General features: G+C 51.6%; 1 protein-coding gene across 3 annotated transcripts in view; it reads right to left on the reverse strand.

The window, feature by feature from the left end:
* Positions 1 to 5,131: 5,131 nt before the first annotated feature.
* The window catches only part of IDO2 (indoleamine 2,3-dioxygenase 2), a 125,537-nt gene continuing 103,926 nt past the window's right edge, over positions 5,132 to 26,742 (reverse strand). For all 3 annotated transcript variants that reach the window (XM_075342948.1, XM_075342949.1, XM_075342950.1), the window contains exons 9-10: positions 6,602 to 6,750; positions 5,132 to 5,863 (exon numbers count right to left, since the gene is read on the reverse strand). In XM_075342948.1, coding sequence (XP_075199063.1) covers positions 5,505 to 5,863; positions 6,602 to 6,750 — 508 coding nt within the window. In that variant the 3' untranslated portion in view covers positions 5,132 to 5,504. The remainder of the gene's footprint in view (positions 5,864 to 6,601; positions 6,751 to 26,742) is intronic.

Below are 26,742 nucleotides of genomic sequence, written 5' to 3' on the forward strand. Positions count from 1 at the left end.
AAGTCGAATTCTGTGAAATGGCATCTCATATGTCCCATGCTGGGTGCATGACACTGTAGGACTAGATTAAAGCAATAAAATTACAGCACTTGTCTCATGTCCTTATGGTTTGTCCAATTTTGAGATTGACCCAGCTTGGCGATCAGTTGATCAAAAGCTTTCTAAAGCCTCAACCACCTGAACAAGTTGCAGCTATCTACATATTTCCCACACTATAGTCAATACCGGCAAAATATGATGATATTATTTGAACAAATGGCCAACAATGTAATGTGTTTAAAGCCCACATCTGCCACAGCACACATGACAGATACTAATCAACACTTCAAAAGAGACACTGAGCATTGGGTCCCTGTTGGGAATATTCAACAGCTGCAGGCTTGTGCACTAGGGAACTGTGTCGAGCAGAGGGCCCTATAATATGTCATGTTTGTTAATAGTGCATTGTGTGATCTCCCTTTTAGTAATCCTCCATGTTGTGATGATAATCATGATGTCCCAAGTAAACCAGTTCATTCTCCCACAAGGTCTGAGTGATTCTGCTGAAAGATGAGATCTGCAACAGTTCCTATGTCACAAAGTGGTTTTTACAAACATTGCCGACTGTCATGGTGGTGTTAGTGTGGTGCCCTAGACAAGCCAGGACATCACAGGTACTGCAACAACACACCCTACACCCCGGTTAGGAACATCAAGGTCAAACACAAACCCTTGTTGCCTCCCTCCAGGGGCTGATGTCCACACCAGGTGGGGCGGAGCCAGGCGGTTGGCTCCTCCCACCGAGGAGTTCACAGTCCTGGAGGCGGGAAAGAAGGTCAGTTGGAGAGTGACGAGGAGTGGAGAGAGGGAGTCAGGGGAAGTAGTAGTAGAGGAGCAGACTGACTGTGTCCGGGTACGTGGCCCGGGCACTTGAGAGCAAGGTTGGCAGGTGGTGGTGACCGTCTGCAGGAGAGGCCGATTGACGCACAACCGTAAGGACCGGGGACGGGCAGTGGCCCGCCGGAACCGAACCGGGGAGTGAAGAGAAGCCAGCACCATCCGGCAGGGCCTACGGACCCCGACCAGGCTAGGAGTCGTCGTAAAACCAGTCAAATCCGTCAGCGACGGGAACCTCCGTGGTTTCCCAGCAGTAAAGACCCGATTGAAGGCAACCGTCAAAACCGTGAGGGAGATAAAGCTACCGCCAGAGCTAGAGCTCCCAGGGCCAGAGCCTGCGGGTAAAGGAAGGGCTCCCTTAGCCAACATACCGCTGGGGAGCGGGCTATCAGTGGGAAGCCATTGGGGCCGAAAACAGAATACCGGTGCAGGGAGAGACAGTTACCGCCAACCTACCGGGGGTGACCGCCGCAGCTGTCTGTGGGACTCGTCCATCCAGCCGTTTGTTTTACCAGAGACTCCGTGTGCGTTACTGGCTGAGTAAGTACCACCGTGCCGTCTGGCACTGCGCTGCCCCGCGACCCTACACCCGGCCAAGCCCTGCAATCCACCTCCCAACCTCCACCACCGGGCCCCGGGACCACCAAAACCCCCCTACCCACGGAGGGGAGAAAACATCTCAGCTGCTCCCTGTCAACGCTCCCGGGATCCCCGTACGGAGCAGTGGTGGTGTCACAACCTCACCACAAACCGCGGGTGGCGTCACGGACAATATCCCTACACCAAACCACCCCTTTCACTCACGGGCGAGGAGCGCCTCTCGAGTCCCCGGGATCCGGCCCCCCGCTCGACCCACCGAGCGAGCAGCAGCAACAGCTGGACCCGAGCAGTGGGTGAGCGCAGCGCCCCCCGCCCGCGACATTAGGATCTGTGGAGACTACAGATTCTGGTACTCTGCCTGCTAACTTCTCTGATGTCTGTGATCAATGCAGGCAGACTTGGGCGTCGACTAACAGACTTGTAGTCCATAGGCAGGTTAGAAAGAGTTAATCTCTGTTGGGCTGCTTGTTGATCACATGCTGTGGAGGAGCCAGACACATTTGCTCCCCTCTTATATATACTGGCTGGACACTTCCTTTAATGCCAGCTGTAGCTTCCCTATACTGGTCTGGTGAGGTGTTTGTGATCCAGACTTACGGCTGGTTGTAGTACTTTGTTGCTGTAAGCGGTTGTTGTGTTAACCCTTGCTGTCCTTTTGTTGCTGCTTTACTTCTCTTGCTTTTCTCCTTAGTTTCTTACTGTTTGTTCCTGTGAGTTTGTAGTGTGTCTGAGTTTTGGTTATTCCCTGTCTGTCTTACTCTGTTTTGCCATCACACTCCTGCCTCTTCTTTCCTTGGAGGAGGAAGAGTTTAGTTCTGTTCAGGAGAATAGTAAAGCATGGGACTATGGCATCTTCACCATCAGGGGTAATCCAGAGGTTAGGGATAGCCTAGGGTCATGAGGGACAGTATAGGAGCTACCTTTCCATTGCTATCCTACAGTTACATTGTGACACCCCATTAATGTAAAGAGTGAATCCCTCCAAAGATTCTTTGCACCTGTTAATAAACATGCAGTCAATTTGGTATGATGCCAGTCCCAATCAGTTCAAGGGCACTATGATCTATTTTTATAGTATTGATATGCCTCCTTTAGCCTGCACATTACTCTGAAGCCAATGTCACTACTCTATATGACATAGCTGTCACTATAATTTATGCCAGTGTCACAATTTCTAGCAATATCACCCAACAATTTTATTTTTATCGTGGGCCGTGTGATATAAAATGGTCTTATGCTCAAAGTAATTGAAGTGGAACAAAACGTTCAGCTCTTTATTAGGGAATGCAAAAAGTTTTGTCTCGCAGGACTCGTTTATTTCTTTGTTATAATCGTACCACTGAGACTTCGTGGGAGCAGTCTGGGAACATGTTCTACACTAGCGCCTAGGCTACAATCCAAATGCTCCTCCTTCACAAAGTCTGTGGTCAACAATCATCTTATACATTCACTCATTCATAGAGATTGCATTGGGGCAAGGGAGCGTTCAGTTACTCACCAATCCTAACGTACCAAAACAAGTCTACCTTCTTTTTGTAGTTATAACCTTACAATTTTTTGTAGTTATAACCTTACAATTGAAGATCTACACCTAACGCAAAGACACATTTTCCATTTCTTCTAAGCATTCTATGCTTAGAAGAAATGGAAAATGTGTCTTTGCGGTAGGTGTAGATCTTCACTTGTAAGGTTATAACTACAAAGTTATGACTCGTTCCAAACTAGATTGAAAACTGTGTTCAAAGACCAAAAGAGACAAAGTAGACCAGGTATTTCCTTTTGCAATGGTCAACATAGTTGTCAAAGTCCTCCAAAGATAGAGCAATGACCTAGAGTTGGTCACATCATCATCTACTGTGATAATGAGTCTGTCCGGAATAAGTAAAACATGGCTATTTTTTTTCTTCCAGAAGCGGCATCCTATCTGCCTTGTTCCATTGAAATCAATAGGTATGACTTGAATATGGCAAACAAACTTTAGACAAGTTAAGGTGTTTGTGGAAGGCAAGAGCTATGTTTTATCAAACTTGGTAGCTTTTAGTAATGCCTCTTTGAGAGTAACATGAATTTTATTCCCAAACCCTCCTTTCCTGGACACATCCCACGCTTCGACCCCTGAATATGCATTTGGAAGCTAGGACTCCATCAGATGATGGAGAATTCCCACATTGCATTCAGAAATCTTCTGGAAGCTCTGGTTTCCGGGAGGCTTAGTTGCATGCCCAAAGGATTTGCTGACTCTTTCAAAAGTCTAGGAGGTCTTGTCTCAGTCTTAGTTAAGAGGGGATAGTTGGCATGTATGATTTTTCTGATTCAGAGAAACATTCCTACACGTCTGCTACGTAGAATCGATAATGTGAACTTTTCTTCAATAAGTCAATCTATCCTAGCATGATGCATCCTAGACTCCATTATAAATGGTTCTTGGTCTACTGCTAGAGATGAGCAAATAAATTTGCAGGTCCCTGGTCTAGTGACCACATCAGTACTTAGTAGTCGCTGGAAAGCAGCCCTGCAAACTTCTTCCAACCTGTTGAAATGTCTGGAACCTCATCTGATCTGTAATCCCGGCGTGTATCATCATTGCCTTATGATGCACACATGACGTTGTGTTGGGTGTACTAATCAGAAGACACTACAGAATACCGATAGGTTGGAGCAGGGTTTATGGACTCCTGTCTGGCAGCAACGGACAGACATTTGATTTTTAACCCCAGTGTGTGTTATTATTATTGTATGATGCACGCATGACGTTGTGTTGGCTTAGTTATCAGAAGAGGTAACGAGAATACGAACAGGTTGGAGGAGGGTCTATGGACTCCTGTCTGGCAGCTACAAACAGACATCTGATGTGCAGCCGCGGCGTGTGTCATCATTGCAGTATGATGCACGCATAACCTTGTGTTGGGCGTACTAATCAGAAGACACTATAGGAATACCGATAGGTAAGAGGAGGATCTAAGGACTCCTGTCTGGCAGCAACGGACAGACATTTGATTTGTAACCCCGGCGTGTGTCATTGTTACTGTATGATGCACGCGTGACATTGTGTTGGGCATACTAATCAAAAGAAACTATGGGAATACCGATAGGTAGGAGGAAGGTCTATGGACTCCTGTCTGGCAGCTACAGACATTTAATTTGTAGCCCCGGCGTGTGTCGTCATTGCCGTATGATGCACGCGTGACATTGTGTTGGGCGTACTAATCAGAAGACACTACAGGAATACCGATCGGTAAGAGGATGATTTAAGGACTCTTGTCTGGCAGCTGCAAACAGACATTTCATTGGTAGCCCCGGCATGTGTCATCGTTACCGTATGATGCACGTATGACGTTGTGCTGGGCTTACTTATCAGAAGAGGCAACTGGAATACCAACTGGTAGTAGGAAGGTCTAAGGACTCCTGTCTGATAGCTACAAAATGCTGAAGTGGCTACAGGACAAGGGTCCTACAAATCAATTTGCTCAGCTTTATAGACCTTCATCATTAGCCCTCCAAACATTATGGAGCTCTCAGCTGCCCCATATATGACCTTCATTGCGTGTATGTCTTTACATAGACTGTATGGATCTCAACGTACAAAAAAAGCAAATGGGAAAATGGAAACAAACAAAACCCAGAAAGAAAAGAGAAATGTAAATTTAATATGCTATAAGGATTACACTAAAAGACTGATAATTTAAAGGTTATCGTGCATGGTAATTTTATCATTGGATAACCATTATGGATGCAAGTAAAATTCAATCTATAGAAATGATAAACACTGTTATTAAATAAAAAAATAGGGATGTTCCTTGAGGAACATTATTACACGTAAGACTATGCTGCAACACTAAACCTCTAAAATTCTGGCCTCCTGGTAAGTGAACACCCTGAAGATAAAGCTCTAATTATGGTCCAACCCAGTTTGGGTGGAGTTATCCTTTAATGTCTCTAGATATTGTGAGATGTGGTGTCTAAAAAAATTAGATCCTCCATGGTTTGTGATTACTTCCGAAGAAAGATAATCATGGACGAAGATGACATCAATGGTCCCCTGGATTACTGTGCCTGAGCAGTCCTTCCTTGGAGGTGTCGCGGATACTCTTTAAGAAGGTCATCGCTTGTGACCCACCAGTACCCCTTTCTTGCTGGTCTTGTCCCAGATTCTGGTTCTTCTTGATCCTGGCCCGGACACCAGCCGCATTGACATATTTGCTGACAATGCGGATATGGAGGGAGCGGAGCTCTGTGAGTGCAGAGATGCACTGATTGAAAGCTGACAGGAGCGTTGGATCATCACATCTGATTATGTACTCGGACAGCCTGGGGGCCTCTCGAACCCAATTAATAAAATTATTGTGGGCAGGAGGCATATAACTGCGCATCTTCAGGAGAAAATCAGCTGAAGGAAAAGAAGAACATAAGACAATATTGGTAAGTATCAGCACTCAATGTTGTCCACTATTTCATAAATACTGATAGTTTTTTTCCATCTTTCTTCCAAGGTGCACCCCCTCTCCAATATGAAACAAAGAAGAAAAACCTGAATAAAAATGAAAGGTAACCAACCAGCAGGAATTTCATATATAAAGTAAAGCCAGTGCTATACAGGCGCTCAGATGCTAAATGTAACCATACCTTGGGTTCAGACATTGGATGTTTTATTTCAGATATATGTGCAAGTAAAGTTCCAGCAATGCACTGCTATTTGATTGACAGGAGCAACAGGGAGCGGGAATATTGCAGTTGGGTCTTGCATTCTATTCCCGCCTGTCTGCCTGCCTGCCAGAATTAACGTCTATGATGGAGACAGGGGGAGCAAGGCCAGGCAGGCAGACAGGGGCGCAAATAGATAGCAAGACTCGACCCACATATTCCCACCCCTGTTGCACCTGTCAATCAAATAGCAGTGCATTGCCGGAACTTTACTTGCACATATTTCTGAAATAAAACATTCAATCTCTGAACAAAAGCTATGCTTACATTCAGTATCCTAGCACCAGTTAGTTTTACTTTTCAGTATATATAAAAATCTTAATGGTTGGTTCTCTTTACGTTTGCATTCAAGGAAACAATGCCCTTCTACTGTCATATCCTAAAACACCAACCTTCAATGCAGATGCTATGCCTGGCTCCTTACCACTTTGAGGCTGATGCTGAATCCCCAAAAGTTCATCAAAGGCATGGTACACAGAACTCTGAGCAGCACTACCCCCTGAGAAATAAAGGGGTTCTTCTGATACACCGTCATAGAGCAGACCCTCCGGCATGTTGGGGTTATCCTTCCAGCTGCAAGTAAATGCAAAATTTAAACCCAATGTCAAACATCTTATCAAAATATTACCATGTGCACAATATGGCAAAGTGACCAAACTTGACATTTGGTACTATTTCTCTTTCTCTATGAACTCTAAAGCGGGCTTTACACGGTGCGACATCGCTAGCAATTGCTAGCGATGTCGAGCGTGATAGCACCCGCCCCCGTCGTGCATGCGATATCTGGTGTTCGCTGCCGTAGCGAACATTATCACTATGGCAGCTTCACACGCACATACCTGGTCGGCGACGTCGCTGTGTCCGCCGAACAATCCCGGGGGAGGTGCGTTCGGCGTCACAGCGACGTCACCGCAACGTCACTAAGCGGCCGGCCAATAGAAACGGAGGGACGGAGATGAGCGGGACATAACATCCCACCCACCTCCTTCCTTCCGCATTGCTGGTGGACGCAGGTAAGGAGATGTTTGTCGTTCCTGCGGTTTCACACATAGCGAAGTGTGCTGCTGCAGGAACGACAAACAACATCGTACCTGCAGCAGTAACGATATTATGGAAAGGAGAAACGTGTCACGATCAACGATTTTTGACGTTTTTGCGATCGGTGATCGTCGCTCCTAGAGTTTACACGCTGCGATGTCGGTAACGGAGCCGGATGTGCGTCACTAACAACGTGACCCCGACGATATATCATTACCAATGTCGCAACGTGTAAAGCCCGCTTAAGGGTATATGCCCACGATCAGAACCCATGGCATCCTGGATATGCCCACGATCAGACCACAGCTGCTCGTGCTCACGATCAGGGTTTGGGGCGCTGTGGTCTCTCGCTTGTGTTTTCCCTATGGAGGATGCTTGCAACTGCACAGCAAAGAACTGACATGCTTGTGGCTCGGGGAGCAGCATCGGAGGTCAGTCTTCGCTGTGGGCCACACATGCACATTGGGCATGGGATTTCTAGAAATCCCATCCACTGTGCTTGTACTGTACAATGCACCATTTTGGACGCAGCTGAAACATGCTGCATCCAAAACTCTACAAACACTGATTGTGGGCACACAGCTCTAATACTACTGAAGTGAGGGGCCAGGGGCGCCTCAGGCTGTGTAGTCGTGGCCTCAGTGTATTCAAGGCACACCCCTGGCTCCATCACTCCTTCAATGTTGGGGACTGACTTGGTGTGACAATGTGTGTCAGTGTCCTCTTCGGAAGGTGCACAAACAGTCCTCAGGCAAAAGTTGATGCTAACAAAAGATGACATTTATTTTGCACAGATACAATCCGGTCAGCAGAATTCGGCAATTTCTGTGGAGCTGGGGACAACCTGCCCAAACGCGCCCTCTGGTGGGGATATGCCCTGGGTACTCCACTTCTCCGGGCTCCCACTCCTAAGTCAAGCACACACTGGACCTACACCAGCGGAATCAGACCTTGAGGTTGCGTACTCCTCCGTTGCTCCGGCGTCCCCTGATGTTCCGCTCATACACACTGCCACCGATGGTCACACACTGCTGTCCCGGATCCGACTCCCTTCCACACACACAGACCTTCCCTAGACATCCAGCCGACTCCTCCTCCCCGGTGGCAACAGCCGTCCCACCCGGCCACTAGGGGGTGCCCTAACACTAAAATACAATACAATATTAAAATACAACACTTTTATTAATAACATTTCCGGTCTTTTAGTAGGGGTTATGAGCACCCACTACATGCCTCCCCTCTTAAAATCCGAGCCTCCCGACACGGCTCTTCTCTAAAAAACACACATAACATAAAAAACCTTTTAGGTCAGTCCACAACAACAGCGGCACCAGTTCAGCGGCGCTCCCGGTCTTTAGGGGCGCCCGGAGGCACAACAGCGCTCCCGGTCCTGCAATGGCGCCCGGAGGCTCAACAGCGCTCCCGGTCTGAGATGGCGCCCGGAGGCTCAACAGCGCTCCCGGTCTGAGATGGCGCCCGGAGGCTCAACAGCGCTCCCGGTCTTAGGTGGCGGGCAACAGGCCCGTAAAACTTTTAACAAAAACTTTTGCCGGTTCTAAGAACAATACCGGTCTTTAAGCAAGGAATCTGCAGAGCTCTATTCCGGAGGCCAGGACCGCTTCCACTCCTCCGCCTGTGCCTGTATGTAGGCGCCCAGGGACTGCCCTGGCTGGCGGCGTAGCCTCCGGAACGACACGGGGGCAAAAGGTGGCTCTGCTGACGCAGCTTCTTCCGCTCCCGGCGGTGGTGATGGCGTCGCTGCCCGGGGTGGTGGTGGTGCAGGTGGCGGCACATCTAGGACGATGACCGGCTTGTTGGTCACGCTCTGGGTCACCGCTACCACCGGGGGAACCTTCTCCGGGTCAGCGGTCGGGCCAGATGATGCTTCCGGGGCAGCGGACAAGGTGCGCCGGGAATGGGAGGGCGCGGACGGGACCGGTCTTGGATGGCTCCGGCGCCGCTCTTGTTGCTCCTCCCACTCCAGCTCCTGCTGCCACTGGGCCGCTTCCCGGGCGGTCGGCATCCGAGAGACGCCAACGGCAAACAGGCCGCGACTTCCTGCGTCCGGCAAGAATTGGACCTTCTCGCCCGGGTACAGCGTATGGAGCCTCTTGGGTAGGCCCTCCACATCCAGATGGACTCTATTATAGAAGTAGTCATCCCCCGTGTCGACCTCGCGGATGAACCCGTACCCCTCCTGCTGGTTAAATTTCACCACCACTCCAATGGTGAATTGCAGGGCAAGCTCCTCGCCGCCGGGACCGGACAACATTTCCCGGACGACGGTTTCGGCCAGCAGGCGTTCTCTGACAGGGTCGGGTACCGGGGATGGAGCTCTGGGGTGCTGCACAGGGGAAGGGACGATGACCGGATCCCACACGAAGCCCAGGTGGTCTTCCTCCAGCCGCTCAGCTAGCTCTTCGGCCGGCGCTCCATATGAGGCAGTTGGTGTGGCAGCGAGGGCGCCCGGCTGTGTGGTCTCCCAAAGGGGATGCGTGATCCCCGGAATCCGGTCTCTTACTGGGGGCTGTGTGGCATACGTTGCCCGGACCTCTGTGATCGTGCCTCCGGTCTTTGCATCCCACGTGGTTTTCCAGGACACCTTCTCGGGCTGCGTGGAACCTCCCGGTCCGATCGGCAGGTCCACAAGGGATGCCTCACTTGCAACAGCAAACGTAGGCCGCCCCCGGCCTAGGCTGACCAGAGCCATGGTGGTGGCGAGCTCTTCCGGTTGTCCCGACATCTCCATATCTGTCTCCGTTTGCTGTACGACCAATGGCCACGGTGTCAAAACTGAGACTGAGGAAAGAGGAGGCGGGCCTTTGTTTCCCGCTCTTAAACAGAATCCTCCCCCAGCCTCATGCATCATCTTGACTCCTCCGCGGCGGTACTTCTTTTTCTTACGAACACCGCCCACTTTGTATGTCTTCTTCAATGCCCTGGGACTGGCGCCTCCCCTCTTTGGGCGTAGTACTATGTACCTCTTCCTCGGCACCGGCCAGCCCCAGGCTCTTCTTTCGGCGCCAACTTTTCGCGCCTTTTCTTCCTCAGTTTCACAGATAACGGCCCTCTCGCCGCCATCTTGTGCCCGGTCCAACGCCTTGGGCACTTCTTCCTCCCACCATGGGACTGGAAATCTTCTCTCATAGCCCGGATACGGTGCACTCGGCACCACTTGGTCTCCGGCTTCTTGAGTTCCTGGCAGGGGAATCGGATCCTGCCGACTAAGCCACATGAAGTGAGGGGCCAGGGGCGCCTCAGGCTGTGTAGTCGTGGCCTCAGTGTATTCAAGGCACACCCCTGGCTCCATCACTCCTTCAATGTTGGGGACTGACTTGGTGTGACAATGTGTGTTAGTGTCCTCGTCGGAAGGTGCACAAACAGTCCTCAGGCAAAAGTTGATGCTAACAAAAGATGACATTTATTTTGCACAGATACAATCCGGTCAGCAGAATTCGGCAATTTCTGTGGAGCTGGGGACAACCTGCCCAAACGCGCCCTCTGGTGGGGATATGCCCTGGGTACTCCACTTCTCCGGGCTCCCACTCCTAAGTCAAGCACACACTGGACCCACACCAGCGGAATCAGACCTTGAGGTTGCGTACTCCTCCGTTGCTCCGGCGTCCCCTGATGTTCCGCTCATACACACTGCCACCGATGGTCACACACTGCTGTCCCGGATCCGACTCCCTTCCACACACACAGACCTTCCCTAGACATCCAGCCAACTCCTCCTCCCCGGTGGCAACAGCCGTCCCACCCGGCCACTAGGGGGTGCCCTAACACTAAAATACAATACAATATTAAAATACAACACTTTTATTAATAACATTTCCGGTCTTTTAGTAGGGGTTATGAGCACCCACTACACTACCAGTAATCTTGAATTTCTCTATTACCTCTTCAGCGCTTGCTATGGCTGGTAATCGACCAAAGAATCAAAGCAGAAGACCAAAAGTGCTTCAATCAAATCACAAGATATGCACTCATGGGGCCTGCTGGATCCTGCTAATGCCTTGGTAATCTGACCTGATGTTGGAAATAGCTGTTTCTTTTTCTGTGTTTTGTTTTTTAATTTATTTTCTGTGAGACATTTTTTTATGTAGTGTGGGGTTTCAGAAGTAAGAGGATCCTTGATGTAGGATGCAATCTTGTGTATTTTGGCCAAAATATGAACCGATACCTGATGTATTTTATATATAATTTTCATCTTTCTATTGCACATTTTTCCATTTTTAGGCTATATTCACATTTATATTTAGAAAATAAAACACTCAGTTGCAGGACATATTCATTTCAATGGTTTATTTTCTAAAATCCCTTCAGTTTGTATCTATTCCAATTGCCATCCATTTTTTAGACGGTCAATAAACCTCGCTTGTATGATTTTATTTTTCTGTACAATTAAAAGATGGATAACAGAGAACGGATACTTCTGTTTTTATTTTAAATTATAGTCTAAGACCGGGTTCAGATGGCTGTACAGTCAGGGCCAGAAATATTTGGACAGTGACACAAGTTTTGTTATTTTAGCTGTTTACAAAAACATGTTCAGAAATACAATTATATATATGATATGGGCTGAAAGTGCACACTCCCAGCTGCAATGTGAGAGTTTTCACATCCAAATCGGAGAAAGAGTTTAGGAATCATAGCTCTGTAATGCATAGCCTCCTCTTTTTCAAGGGACAAAAAGTAATTGGACAAGGGACTCTAAGGGCTGCAATTAACTCTGAAGGCGTCTCCCTCGTTAACCTGTAATCAATGAAGTAGTTAAAAGGTCTGGGGTTGATTACAGGTGTGTGGTTTTGCATTTGGAAGCTGTGGCTGTGACCAGACAACATGCGGTCTAAGGAACTCTCAATTGAGGTGAAGCAGAACATCCTGAGGCTGAAAAAAAAGAAAAAATCCATCAGAGAGATAGCAGACATGCTTGGAGTAGCAAAATCAACAGTCGGGTACATTCTGAGAAAAAAGGAATTGACTGGTGAGCTTGGGAACTCAAAAAGGCCTGGGCGTCCACGGATGACAACAGTGGTGGATGATCGCCGCATACTTTCTTTGGTGAAGAAGAACCCGTTCACAACATCAACTGAAGTCCAGAACACTCTCAGTGAAGTAAGTGTATCTGTCTCTAAGTCAACAGTAAAGAGAAGACTCCATGAAAGTAAATACAAAGGGTTCACATCTAGATGCAAACCATTCATCAATTCCAAAAATAGACAGGCCAGAGTTAAATTTGCTGAAAAACACCTCATGAAGCCAGCTCAGTTCTGGAAAAGTATTCTATGGACAGATGAGACAAGATCAACCTGTACCAGAATGATGGGAAGAAAAAAGTTTGGAGAAGAAAGGGAACGGCACATGATCCAAGGCATACCACATCCTCTGTAAAACATGGTGGAGGCAACGTGATGGCATGGGCATGCATGGCTTTCAATGGCACTGGGTCACTTGTGTTTATTGATGACATAACAGCAGACAAGAGTAGCCGGATGAATTCTGAAGTGTAACGGGATATACTTTCAGCCCAGATTCAGCCAAATGCCGCAAAGTTGATCGGACGGCGCTTCATAGTACAGATGGACAATGACCCCAAGCATACAGCCAAAGCTACCCAGGAGTTCATGAGTGCAAAAAAGTGGAACATTCTGCAATGGCCAAGTCAATCACCAGATCTTAACCCAATTGAGCATGCATTTCACTTGCTCAAATCCAGACTTAAGACGGAAAGACCCACAAACAAGCAAGACCTGAAGGTTGCGGCTGTAAAGGCCTGGCAAAGCATTAAGAAGGAGGAAACCCAGCGTTTGGTGATGTCCATGGGTTCCAGACTTAAGGCAGTGATTGCCTCCAAAGGATTCGCAACAAAATATTGAAAATAAAAACATTTTGTTAGGGTTTGGTTTATTTGTCCAATTACTTTTGACCTCCTAAAATGTGGAGTGTTTGTAAAGAAATGTGTACAATTCCTACAATTTCTATCAGATATTTTTGTTCAAACCTTCAAATTAAACGTTACAATCTGCACTTGAATTCTGTTGTAGAGGTTTCATTTCAAATCCAATGTGGTGGCATGCAGAGCGCAACTCGCGAAAATTGTGTCACTGTCCAAATATTTCTGGACCTAACTGTATAACTCCTACAAGAATGGCATCACAGTGCACATACCGGAAGCGGCTCTCCTGACCCGAGCGTGACAGCTTCATGTATTTCTATGCAGCTCTCATGCTCAGGTCAGTTGAGCCAGCGGCAAGCCTCGGCATTTTGATGCAATCGTCGTACATATTATATGGCCGTCTGACTGTGCCCTATGGGAAATGGATGATAATAAATGGTCATTGGTTATTATTTCTGTTCATCAAATTCATTTTTAAGTACTGCGCATGCACAGAACACGAGACGTGACCATAGAAAAAAATGGATCCAAAACAAAAACTGATGCAAACGGATGACAAAACGAGTAACTAAGATTCCTTTTTTAATCAGACTTGTTTAAAAACAGATCCTTTCACATTCATGTTTGTTCCTCTTTATTTTTATACCCAGCTGGATCCCATACAAATGGATCCCAAATACTAATGTGAATATAGTCTGACTCATGTCCGCAACAGGCAAATGATGGGCATATGTGACGCCCTGGGCAAGCCAGGGGTCACAGGTCATGCACCAACACACCCTACATCCCCGTCAGGAACACCAAAGCTAACCAAAAATCCTTGTTGCCTTCCTCCAGAGGCTGATGATTCACACCAGGGGGTGGGCCAGGCGGTTGGCTCCGCCCACCGAGGAGTTCACAGCTCTGGAGGCGGGAGAAACCAGGCAGTCAGCTCAGGGGGAGCTTGAGTGAGGAGCTAAGTGGAAGAGTAAACAGCTAAGTGAAGTGAAGGAAGTAAAGTGGTAAAGGAGGAAAGCAAGAGTGGTGACAGGAAAGAAAGAGAGTGGAAAGCCTGAAGTTGGTCCAGCTGTGTGCAGGACCGGGTCAGCAAGGTCAGCAACGACGGTGACTGTCCAGAGGGGTGACTGTTCGGGAGTTCCTGGAAGGACCGCGGACGGGTAGTGACCCGGCGGTCTGGAGCAGCGTGCAAAGGACAGTCAGCACCAGGGCAGGGGCCTCTCGGACCCCGGCAAGGCTAGGAGTCGCCATAATTTGCCGAATCCGTCAGTGAAGGGGACGTCGATCCCCCAACAACCAAGTCCCGATTGAAGGCAACAGTCCAACCATTAAGGAGGAACACCGCCACCGCCAAGGCACCAGTTCCTCAGGGCCAGCGTCTGCGGGCAAAGTAGAGCTCCTCCGGTTCAGCTTGAAGCCGGGGAGCGGGTTACCGGTGGGGACCCATCGCTATCAACTTAGAAACATCAGGTGCAGGTCAGAGGGACATCACCGTCACCTACTGGGAGAGCAAGTGCAGCCGTCCGTGGGAACCGTCTTTCCAGCCGTGTGGTTTACCGTAAAACTGTGTCAACGTCTCAGGCTGAGTGAGTACCACAGTGCCGCAAGGCACAGCGCTGCCCCCGCGTCCCTGCGCCCACCAGGCCCTGCATCTCCCATCTCATCACCGGGCCCCGGGATCACCAACCCCTACCCACGGAGGAGCAACGTAACACCTGGCTGCTCCGCATCACCATCCCCGGGATCCCCATATTGAGCAGCGGTGGTGAAATCACCACAACCGTGGGTGGCGTCACGGACAATAAACTATCCCCACACCCAACAACCCCCCTTTCACTCACGGGCGAGGAGTGCCGCTCGAGAACCCCCGGGATCCGGCCCACAGCTCGAGCCACCACTGAGCAGCAGCCGCCGGACCCGAGCAGAAGGGGTGAGCGTAGTGTGCTGACACCCTCCTCCCCGCTCGCGACAACTTGGCGTCACGAACAGGATCTTACCGCTCTGCCGTTTGGTAGAGGTGCGCCTTGTTACCGCCGGAGGTATCCGGCTGAAAAATTTCAGAAGTCGACATCTTTGGCGCGAAAAGTTCCCGCTCGAGCGTCTTCTCGAGTAGCAGAGGCGCGAAGGCCAAAACCCCGCCCCGAGAGAGGAGGGGCCGGAAAGAGCTAAGGGGGACGCGATGGCGGCTGGCCGCATGTGAGCGCGGCTGTGGAAGCAGGGACGCCAGGACCCTGCGGCCATTTATTGGTTCCTGGAAGAGGCCGCTGCTAAAGATGCTGAGTCCGACCAACAACACCGTGGTCCCCGCGCCCGGCATGGCGGCGTGGGTGGAAGTCCGGACCGCCCAGCTAAGCAGCCGTCTGCAGGTCCGCATGCAGCTCCTTCTGGAGGAGTGGGAGGCCGACATGGTGGAAGTGGTGGCTGCTATGTGGAGATGCGAGGTGGAGGAAGATTTGGAGGAACGGGTAAGAGACCCACGTCCCTGTATTCCCGAGGGATCGGCCGCTGCGGCTGAGGGGCCCGGCCTACACCCGTTCACCCTGCTGCCTCTCCCGCTACCCGCGTTAGCTGCTGCTGCCCCGCCACTAGGCCCGCTACCACCACCACCGGTAGCGGTACCCTGCCAATCCGCCCCGGCAGACCGACCTGCAGCAGAAGCTCGTGACCGCCCTGATCCGCTTCCATGGAAGAAGCCGAAGGCTGAAGCCATCAGCAAAGATGCACCGGAGGCACGGCGGGGATGCGGCTGCCAGGAGGCAGAGCAGGCCATGTCACAGCGGGGTCCCTCATTACTGAAGGTGCCGGTCGTAGCCGACACGGAGGGACTCTGGCTGGGCCCGTCCCCCGCACACGCTGAACCGGAGCAAACAGAAAGTACTCCCGGCTGGGAGCGACGGCAACAGCAGCTGCGCAGGGAGATCGATGCCCGAGAGGGGTGTAGAGCGGATGTGCATGCCCGCATGAATATGGAGGAAGATGACCCGCAGCTAGCTACCATCGGGGTCCACGGCGGTGCACCATGTGAAGGTGGCACTAGAGCCACGCGATTGAGGATGGACTGCTAAGCCGGCAGTCCTCCGCCTAAAAGTTGTCCCCGTTGGGACCAGAAGTCAGTGTGTTTGTTTGAAAAGTGATAATAAGCAAAAATGATTACCGTGAAAGTCACCTGATTCTACTGTGATTGTGAGGAAACCGGCCGTTGCCGGCACCGTTGTCCCAGTGGGGACCGTTTAAAAAGTTTTGCATGGAGAACTTTCCATGGACAAGCCCGTGAACTTGCAGGGCAACCACAAACGTTAAGTGGCTTGTAAATAAGTTGTTTGCCGTTACCGTTTTCCGCAATGCCGCCTCCGGAGAGGCAGGTTGGAGGGAGGGCCCTCAGCAGAGCAGGCTGGGGCCCAGCCACCAAAGGAACCGGTGGCTACCCTCTGGAGGGAAAGGACAGATCCCACTCGGGTAACTTGTGCTGGACTGTGGGTCAAGGGGTGCTGCCTGGGTTTTAGGGGCAGCATCAGGGCCAGGTTGCTTGGGTGGGAGAGAGCGGAAACCGTAACCATAAACCGTTTGCAACATTTAAGAAATGTGCCTCCCGTTGTGGGATGATGTTATGATTTATATGTTTACTTTTTATACTTTACAGAAAATAAAACTGGTGTTGGACGGGCAGCCCGCGGACGGTCTGCATTTTGCTAAGGGGGAATGTGACGCCCTGGGCAAGCCAGGGGTCACAGGTCATGCACCAACACACCCTACATCCCAGTCAGGAACACCAAAGCTAACCAAAAATCCTTGTTGCCTTCCTCCAGAGGCTGATGATTCACACCAGGGGGTGGGCCAGGCGGTTGGCTCCACCCACCGAGGAGTTCACAGCTCTGGAGGCGGGAGAAACCAGGCAGTCAGCTCAGGGGGAGCTTGAGTGAGGAGCTAAGTGGAAGATAAACAGCTAAGTGAAGTGAAGGAAGTAAAGTGGTAAAGGAGGAAAGCAAGAGTGGTGACAGGAAAGAAAGAGAGTGGAAAGCCTGAAGTTGGTCCAGCTGTGTGCAGGACCGGGTCAGCAAGGTCAGCAACGACGGTGACTGTCCAGAGGGGTGACTGTTCGGGAGTTCCTGGAAGGACCGCGGACGGGTAGTGACCCGGCGGTCTGGAGCAGAGGGCAAAGGACAGTCAGCACCAGGGCAGGGGCCTCTCGGACCCCGGCAAGGCTAGGAGTCGCCATAATTTGCCGAATCCGTCAGTGAAGGGGACGTCGATCCCCCAACAACCAAGTCCCGATTGAAGGCAACAGTCCAACCATTAAGGAGGAACACCGCCACCGCCAAGGCACCAGTTCCTCAGGGCCAGCGTCTGCGGGCAAAGTAGAGCTCCTCCGGTCCAGCTTGAAGCCGGGGAGCGGGTTACCGGTGGGGACCCATCGCTACCAACTTAGAAACATCAGGTGCAGGTCAGAGGGACATCACCGTTACCTACTGGGAGAACAAGTGCAGCCGTCAGTCTCAGGCTGAGTGAGTACCACAGTGCCGCAAGGCACAGCGCTGCCCCCGCGTCCCTGCGCCCACCAGGCCCTGCATCTCCCATCTCATCACCGGGCCCCGGGATCACCAACCCCTACCCACGGAGGGGCAACGTAACACCTGGCTGCTCCGCATCACCATCCCCGGGATCCCCATATTGAGCAGCGGTGGTGAAATCACCACAACCGTGGGTGGCGTCACGGACAATAAACTATCCCCACACCCAACAACCCCCCTTTCACTCACGGGCGAGGAGTGCCGCTCGAGAACCCCCGGGATCCGGCCCACAGCTCGAGCCACCACTGAGCAGCAGCCGCCGGACCCGAGCAGAAGGGGTGAGCGTAGTGTGCTGACACCCTCCTCCCCGCCCGCGACACATATAAGTTACATTGCTATGGACAAAATACCTTTGCTGCAGCCATTATGGACGACACATCCTAACACATTAATGGCCAAAATAAGAGTATGGACACTGGCAATGAGATGCAGAAAAAAAAATAGGGAAGTATGTTTACATTTTGGGAGGCGGGGGGGGCAAAATGTTTTTAAATTTCCAGAACCCCCTCTTCAAGTTTGACATGGAGCAAATTATTGCTATAATGCACAGCATTAAAGGGAACCTGTTAGGTGCAATATGCATCCAGAACCACGAGCAGTTCTGGGTGCATATTGCTAATCCCTGCCTAACAGTCCCAGCGTCAGAGGATGGTCTCACTCACCTCTCTGCTGCCATCGCGTCCAACACTGGATTTCGGCTCAGTGCGCATGATCCCGGACTTCCGGTCATGCACATTATGAAGCCGGGTGTACGAGTCCTGGCTTCAAACCCATGTAGTTCGCATGACCGAAAGTCGGAGATCATGCACACTGAGCCAAAATCGAGGACTCGGACACGATGGCAGCAGAGAGGTGAGCGCGACAATCCTCTGACGCTGCACATTCATTAGCATGTTAGCACAAGTACGTACTAACATGCTAAGGGGGTCGACTAGCCAGAAGAAATAACGACCTTGCGACAAGTCACTGGCCTCATTAGCATATCATATGGGATCTGTAGAAATACTTTTTCTAAAGATCTTATACAGGCACAGTTAGGCAGGGATTAGAAATATGCACCCAGAATTGCATGTGGTGCTGGGTGCATATTGCACCTGACAGGTTCCCTTAAAAAAAATTGTCATAAATTCCTATTAAACCTGTATGGGTTCTACAAACCAAAAACAGCTTTTTCTGACACAAAGTGAAAACATAAAGCAAATAGTTCATGTAGCAGTCCGGTTTCGCTTAGCCACCAGACACGGAGTTTCCACAGGCTCCCAATATCGCCATGGCTTGATCAGATTGACGGGATACATTTGGTAGGGCTTCCTCCTCCCTGGCTGGTGGACCTTATAGTTAACCTCACTAAGCTTTTAAACCACTTTGTAGAGTCCCTGCCACTTGGCCAGAAACTTACTCTTCAAAGTGAGTACCAACACTAGTACCCAAAAACCAGGGTTGAATTGTTTCACCCATGATGACTGATTGTGTATCCCGAATTAGGCCTCTTGCGCCTGGAGGAGGTGCTTTCTCTTGATGGGCATCACTTCAGAAAACCTTTCTTGCATTTGGGCCACATGCTCGATTACACTCCTGTAGGTGTAAACTCCACTTCCCAAGTCTTTTTTTCTATATCCAGGAGTCCCATGGGGGTATTCATGTGGTGCCCTGGACTAGCCAGGTAGCCACAGACAACACTCACACCCCCCCACCCCCAGACAGTTACATTAGTCAGACACAAAACACTTGTTGCCTCCCTCCAGGGGCTGATGTCCACACCCAGGTGAGGTGGAGCCAGGCGGTTGGCCCCACCCACTGAGGAGTTCACAGTCCTGGAGGCAGGAACAGTAGTCAGATAGGGTTTGGAAGTGAAAGGGAGGAGACGTAAAACTGACCTTGTCTGGGTTTGTGGCCCAGGCACTGACAGCAAGGTTGGCAGACGGTGGTGGCCGTCTGCAGGAGTGGTGGATCAACGCGGAACCGTAGGACCGGGATCGGGCGGTGGCCCGCCGGTACTGAACCGGGGAGCGGAATGAAGCTAAGCACAACAGGCAGGGCCTTCGGACCCCGACCAGGCTTGGAGCCGCAGACAAAGGTCAAATCCGACAGTGACCGGAACCCCAGGGGTTCCCTAACAACCAAGTCCCGATTGAAGGCAACCGCTCACACCGTGAGGATATACAGCCACCGCCACAGGCTAGAGATCCAAGGGCCAGCGCCTGCGGGCAAAACAGGCTCCTCCGGCACCTATACGCCGGGGAGCGGACTACCGTTGGGAAGCCATCGGAGTCAATACAGTACACAAAGGTGCAGGGAAAGACAGCCACCATCACCTGTCTGGGGAGAGACACTGCAGCCAGCTGCAGGACCCGTCCATCCAGCCGTTTGGTTTACCGGAGACTTTGTGACTTTCTGTCTGAGTGAGTACAACAGTGCCATCCGGCACCACGCCGCGCTGTCTCTGCAACCCTGCACCTCACCAACCCTGCCTCCCCGTCATACCACCGGGCCCCGGGACCACCAAACCCTACCCACGGAGGGCGAAAACAACAACCCAGCTGTTCCTTACCATCGCTCCCGGGATCCCCGCCACCAGCAGAGGTGGTGCCCATCTTCACCACAACCCGTGGGTGGCGTCACGGACTAAATCCCCAAACAAACAACCCCTTTTCACTCACGGGCGAGGAGCACCGCTCGAGCCACCGAGCAGCTGCAGCAGCGCCGGACCCGAGCATTAGCGAGCGCAGCGCCCCGCCGCCCGCGACATTCACCATTCAACAGCTCAATCGGGGAAAACGCCATAGAGGCCTCGGAAACTTCTCTAATGGAGAACAGCAGATAAGACAGTAGACATCCTTCTCTATGACCTTTTTAGCATGACCTTCAAGGTTTTAATAATCTATTCCACAAGACCATCTGTTTGCGGTTGGTACACTGAGGTCCTGAGTTGTGTGATCTGCAAGGCTTTGCACAACTCTCTCATGACTTTGGAAATGAATGGAGTTCCTTCGTCCATCAGGATGTCTTTCGGCAGTCCCATTTGGGAAAAGATATGGGCCAACTCTCAAGCTATACTTTTAGCAGAGGAGTTTCTTAATGATACCGCTTCCAGGAACCGAGTAGCATAGTCCAGGACTACTAGAATATACTGATGCCCTCTGTCGGACGTGACCAGGGATTCCACTAAATCCATAGCTATGCAATCAAATATGACCTTAATGATGGGTAACTGCACACTAGGGGACGGCAAAAATGAGCAACCGGGGCGGTTAGCTGTTAGGTGGGACAGGACTTGCAATAATTCAAAATCTCTTGGTGACAGCTGGGCCAGTAGAACCTCTGGAGAATCCATTCTAGGGGTTTATCTACTCGAAGATGAACACCTGCGTCTGACCCTGGTACCAACAACCCTGGACTGCACCAGCCTCAGAATGGAGTGTATGAAGCTGTCCATGACAACCCACTCCACCATCAGCACTGGGGAGGAAGAATCCAGCTGTATCCACTTTTGAACTAGATGTGATAAGTCAAACATTTGGGACTTGGGAAGTTTGTCACCATGATAGACCCAGTAGTGCACCCACTGTGCCCTGACAGAGTTACTTGTAAGTATGCTAAGATCTCCATTTTTCACTTGGTGTACACTTTTGCATCCTGCAAGGCCAGGTCAAAATAGGTCTTTTGTGGTTCCTCCTTTAGATATGGTGCCAGAACCTCAGCCCACTGCTCCAGAGGCAGTTTTTCCCATCTCACAGCCCTTTCAAACATCATCAAAAACGCCTCAACATAATCACTGAGGTCATTTTTTGCAAGCCTCATCTTACCGTCTTCCAAATATGTGAATCACCACCTTGACTTGGGAGTGGGGTGGTTACTCTGCCATGGACTGCCTCAGCTAAGAGTTCCATCTGTTGCCGAAGCACCTGCTGCTGTGGCTGCCACTGCAATTGGTGTTGCTGTTGTTGCTGCTTCTTTTGCTGGATCTGTTTGATCAGGAGCTTGTTAGTCTACTGCTGTACCTGTTGCTGCAGGACCAATTGTTTGACCACCTCCTACATTTTGTGTGACGACGTTTCCACAATTATAGCCACCTTCACCCAGGACATGCAGTTCCCTGCAGCAGTCACCCGTCCTCCTTGAGAATCTTGGACACATTCTCCACCAATCGTAGGGTTTATACTCACTGAAGCTGTGAGTTGAGATAGGCACAGTAAGCGGTTTCAGTAAAACATCTGTCGTGGTCTATTTAGACTCCATAAACCACTCAGGATAACAAACCAAAAACAGCCTTTTCCAGCACAAAGGGAAAACAAAAAGCAAGTAGTCCATACAAGTTAATGTACATCTCTAAAGGCTGCTTTACACGCAGCGACATTGCTAGCGATGTCGCTCGTGAAAGCACCCGCCCCCGTCGTTTGTGTGTCACGGGCAAATCGCTGCCCGTGGCGCACAATATCGCTAGGCCCCGTCACACGGACTTACCTTCCTAGCGACGTTGCTGTGGCTGGTGAACAGCCTATTTTCTAAGGGGGCGATTTGTGTGGTGTCACAGCGGCGTCACACGGCAGGCGTCCAATAAAAGCGAAGGGGCGGAGAGCAGCCGCATGAAAGACACGCCCACCTCGTTGCCAGAGGACACAGGTACGGTGTTGTTCGTCGTTCCTGGGGTGTTACACATAGCGATGTGTGCTGCGTCAAGAACGATGTGTCAACGATCAACGATTAGGTGAGTAATTTTGATCGTTAGCGGTCGCTCGTACGTTTCACATGCAACGACGTCGCTAATGAGGCTGGATGTGCGTCACGAATTCCGTGACCCCAACGACATCTCGTTAGCGATATCGTTGCATGGAAAGCCCCCTTTAGTCCTTAGCAAAGACAAACAACACTGTAAGCCTCCACACTTCCACACACAGACACTGACTCACAGACAACTGGTCTCCTTTTTACCTGCCATACCACGTCCCAGAGTGGAGATATGTAAGCAGCCAGTCCCACCCATATCTCTGCTTGTAAACCTGCCCTGACACTTATTAACTCTCTCAGCAGTATATGTGCTGGAGCCTGCTTCGGGCATACATCACTGACGCGACCAACCTCGATGATACATCTCTCCCATCAAGGACATGTCCGGTGGCCATCTTATACATCTTATATGCACCTATCTGACCTCTGTCTGATAAACTTCCCAATATGTACACACGTTAAACTCTAACCATTGTGCAATATCATGTGGGTCATACTTTTAGGAAAATGAAATATACCAAGCTAAAGTGGAAAAAAACAAATCTATTCTAGGAAATAGAAACAATAGTGAACAATTGCTTTAAAAATCACAGTGGTCTTAATGGGGCTTGGTATTCCTTTCTGACCTTCTACATACCAATAGGGTTTCTTCTGAGGTTACATTTTTTTAGGTCCCCTGGGAATATTTAGGAAGTTTCTAAAAATGATATTTTCCGGGGAGCTTGGGAATTGCAGGAGGTAGCTAAAAATATCTTGACAAACAAAAACCTTAAAATTGAAGCCAACGGCAAAGAGGCTGGATAGAGCAACAGAAAGGGGATGTGGTGGGATTAAAAAGGGATGAAGAAATATACATCCTGGACAGGTGCTAAATAGCTCATGAAGCTCAGCAACTGTTTCATGTTACAATCCATTTTTATCCCTTCTGTACACTCAGTTTAGTAGCTCTTAAAGGGATTGTCCACTTTCAGGAAAGTGAGTGAATCCCCGCTGCTGACTCAGTATTGTCATGTCGACATCCCGAATCACCAGCGTAGCTAATCGCTGAGCTTAGCAGCTGTAATGCGAGTCACTACTTACAGGTAGTACAAACAGTAGAGTAGTCAGGAGAGCCAGGGTCAGGTAACAGGAGGACACGTATGGACGCAGGGAGTATACTGAGGCATAGTCAGGTCACAATTTGAGCGTCAGAATTCCGGGAAGGCACATAATGGATTCATCGAGTAAAATGAGACGTGGTCAGGTAACGGTCCAAGGTCAAAAGCCAGGAGGTCATGACAGCAACAGTGAGCAGGCAGAGAGGAGTCAAACAACAGTCCGGGGTCAGAAAACCAAATCAGAACACAGGCAGGAACTAAGGCCAAAAGCACAACAGCAGAACCAGAATGTAGGACTGACAAGGTTCTGGGAGAGCATGTGTGGCGCCCTGGACTAGCCAGGTCGTCACAGGTACTACAACACTCGCACCCCCACCCTGAGACAGGCACATCAGCCAGACATAAAATCCTTGTTGCCTCCCTCCAGGGGCTGATGTCCACACCAGGTGGGGCGGAGTCAGGCGGTTGGCCCCACCCACTGAGGAGTTCACAGTCCTGGAGGCGGGAAAAGGAAGGAGTTTAGTTAGGGAAGTGAAGGAGAGAGGAGCAAACTGACCGTGTCCGGGTGTGCGGCCCGGGCACTGAGAGCAAGGTTGGCAGACGGTGGTGGCCGTCTGCAGGAGATGCGGATCAGCGCGGAACCGTAGGACCGGGGACGGGCGGTGGCTCGCCGGTACCGAACCGGGGAGCGAAGTGAAGCCAGCACACACAGGCAGGGCCTACAGACCCCGACCAGGCTTGGAGCCACCATTAGAGGTTAAATTCATTAGTGACCGGAACCCCAGGGGTTTCCTAATAGCCAAGACCCGATTGAAGGCAACCGTCTGACCAATAGAAGGCAATACAGCTACCGTCACAACTAGAGTTCCAAGGGCCAGAGCCTGCGGGCAAAAGGGCTCCTCCGGCACATATACACGCTGGGGAGCGGGTTACACAAAGGTACAGGGAAAGGCAGCCACCACCAACTGTCCGGGAGAAGCCACAGCAGCCGGCTGCGGGACCCGTCCATCCAGCTGTTTGGTTTACCAGAGACTTTGCGTGCATCTGTTGCTGAGTGAGTACACCAGTGCCATCCGGCACCACGCTGCGCTGTCCCTGCGACCCTGCACCTCACCAACCCTGCCTCCCCGTCACCTCACCGGGCCCCGGGACCACCAACCCCTACCCATGGAGGGGGAAAACAACATCCCAGCTGCTCCCCGCCATCGCTCCCGGGATCCCCGTCACCAGCAGCGGTGGTGCCCATCTTCACCACAACCCGTGGGTGGCGTCACGGACTAAATCCCCAAACCAAACCACCCCTTTCACTCACAGGCGAGGAGCACCGCTCGAGTCCCCGGATCCGGCCCACCGCACGAGCCACCGAGCAGCAGCAGCAGCGCCGGACCCGAGCGTCAGCGTTAAGTCGAGCAGCACCCCGCCACCCACGACAACTTGGTGCTGTGAACAGGATCTTACCATTCTACCGTCTGGTAGAAGTGCGCCTTGTGCCCCGCCAGCAGTGTCCGTACGAAAATTTTCAGAATCCGCCATCTTGGGAGCGAAGATTTTCCCGCTTGAGCGTCTTCTCGAGCAGTGGAGGCGCGAAAGCCGAAGCCCCGCCCCTGAAGAGGAGGTGCCGAAAAAAGACCAAGGGGGGAAGGATGGCGTCCGGCCGCATGTAAACCGAGGCCATAAAGGCAGGGATGCCAGGACTCTGCTGCCATTTGGTTCCTGGAAGATACCGCTGCCAGCATGCACCGTCCGCCCGGTAACACCACAGTCCCCGTGCCCGGCACCGCAGCGTGGGTGAAGGTCCGGACTGTTCAGCTGTGCAGCCGCCTGCAGGTCTGAATGCAGCTCCTCCTGGAGGAGTGGGAGGCCGACATGGCGGATGTGGTGGCGGCCATACGGAGACGCGAAGTGGAGGAAGACTTGAAGGAGTGGGTAAGCGACCCATGCCCCTGTGTCCCTACGGGATCGGTCGCTGCGGCTGAGGGGCCCGGTCTGCGCCCGCTCACCCTGCTGCCTCCCCCGCTACCCGTGTTGGTTGCTAGCGCCCCGCCACTAGGCCCGCTACTCGCACAACCGGTAGCGGAACCCTGCCCGTCCGCCCAAGCGGACCAGCCTGCAGCTGAAGCCTGCAGACGCCCCGAGCCGCTTCCCTGGAAGCTCCCGAAGGCATCATCCGTCTGCGAAGACTTACCGGTGGCACCGGAAGTGACCGTGCCCAGTCCCGTCCCGGCTCCGGTGATCTGTTCCGTGCAGGAGGAGGCGGAGGTCAAGCGGGAGAGAATCCCTGTACCCATCCCCCACGCCTCGGCTGAGGCTGCGCCGGGTCATTGCTGCGAGGCAGCGTCCCTGGCCATGTCACCCCGGGATCTTCCACCGAGGGCGCCAGTGGTGGGCAGTGTAGTGGAAGTCCCGTGGGGCCCGACCCGCGCGCAGGGGCAAGCAGCAGCCCCTTACTGGGACAGGGAACTGACCCCGCGGGGCCGAGAAATTGCGGATAGGGAGAGGCGGAAGGCTGAGCTGATAGCCCGCACCATACAAGAAAAGGAGAACCTCCACAGAGCCACCTTCCGGGTACGGGGCCCGGTCCATGAGGGGCAAGTAAGAAGATTTGACCCACGCCGGGGGTATGGATTTATTTTCGAGCCGGGCCTGGAGGACGAGGTGTTTGTGGCCCGCCGGGATGTTAATGCCCATCTACCAGAGGGCCACCCAGGCCGTAACCTGCTCCCCGGCGATCTGGTAAGATACACGCGGCACTGTGGGGAGAGGGGCTGGTTTGCCCTGGATGCCAAGCTGAGAGGAGGCCAGGAGGCCCAAGAACTGGCCCAGTCCCCTCCTCCAGCCTGCGATGTGGATCTGAAATAAGGCAGCGGTCCCTCCGTTGCACCGTTGTCCCCGTTGGGACCACCAGTACCGTTACCCTGTTAAATGAATGATAAGAGAAATCAACCGAAGTTTTACCTGATTGACACAGTGATTGATCTGGCCATTGCCGGCAAGTTGTCCCCGTAGGGACCCTTTGCTACCGTTGCATGAGGAACTCTTCATGGACATGCCTGAGAACTTGCAGGGCACCCACGAACTTGTGGGATTGTAAATAAGTTGGGGCATGTATTCCGTTGCCGCCTCCGGAGAGGCAGATTTGGAGGATGGGCCTGGAGGAAAGGGATGGCCCAGGCCCGCCACTACCGTAACCGGTGGCGATCCTCCGGGGGTCAGGGGGTCCCCCATGAACGTGGGGTCC

The sequence above is a fragment of the Anomaloglossus baeobatrachus genome, chromosome 4, assembly GCF_048569485.1.
Source record: "Anomaloglossus baeobatrachus isolate aAnoBae1 chromosome 4, aAnoBae1.hap1, whole genome shotgun sequence".
NCBI classification, from domain to species: Eukaryota; Metazoa; Chordata; class Amphibia; order Anura; family Aromobatidae; genus Anomaloglossus; species Anomaloglossus baeobatrachus.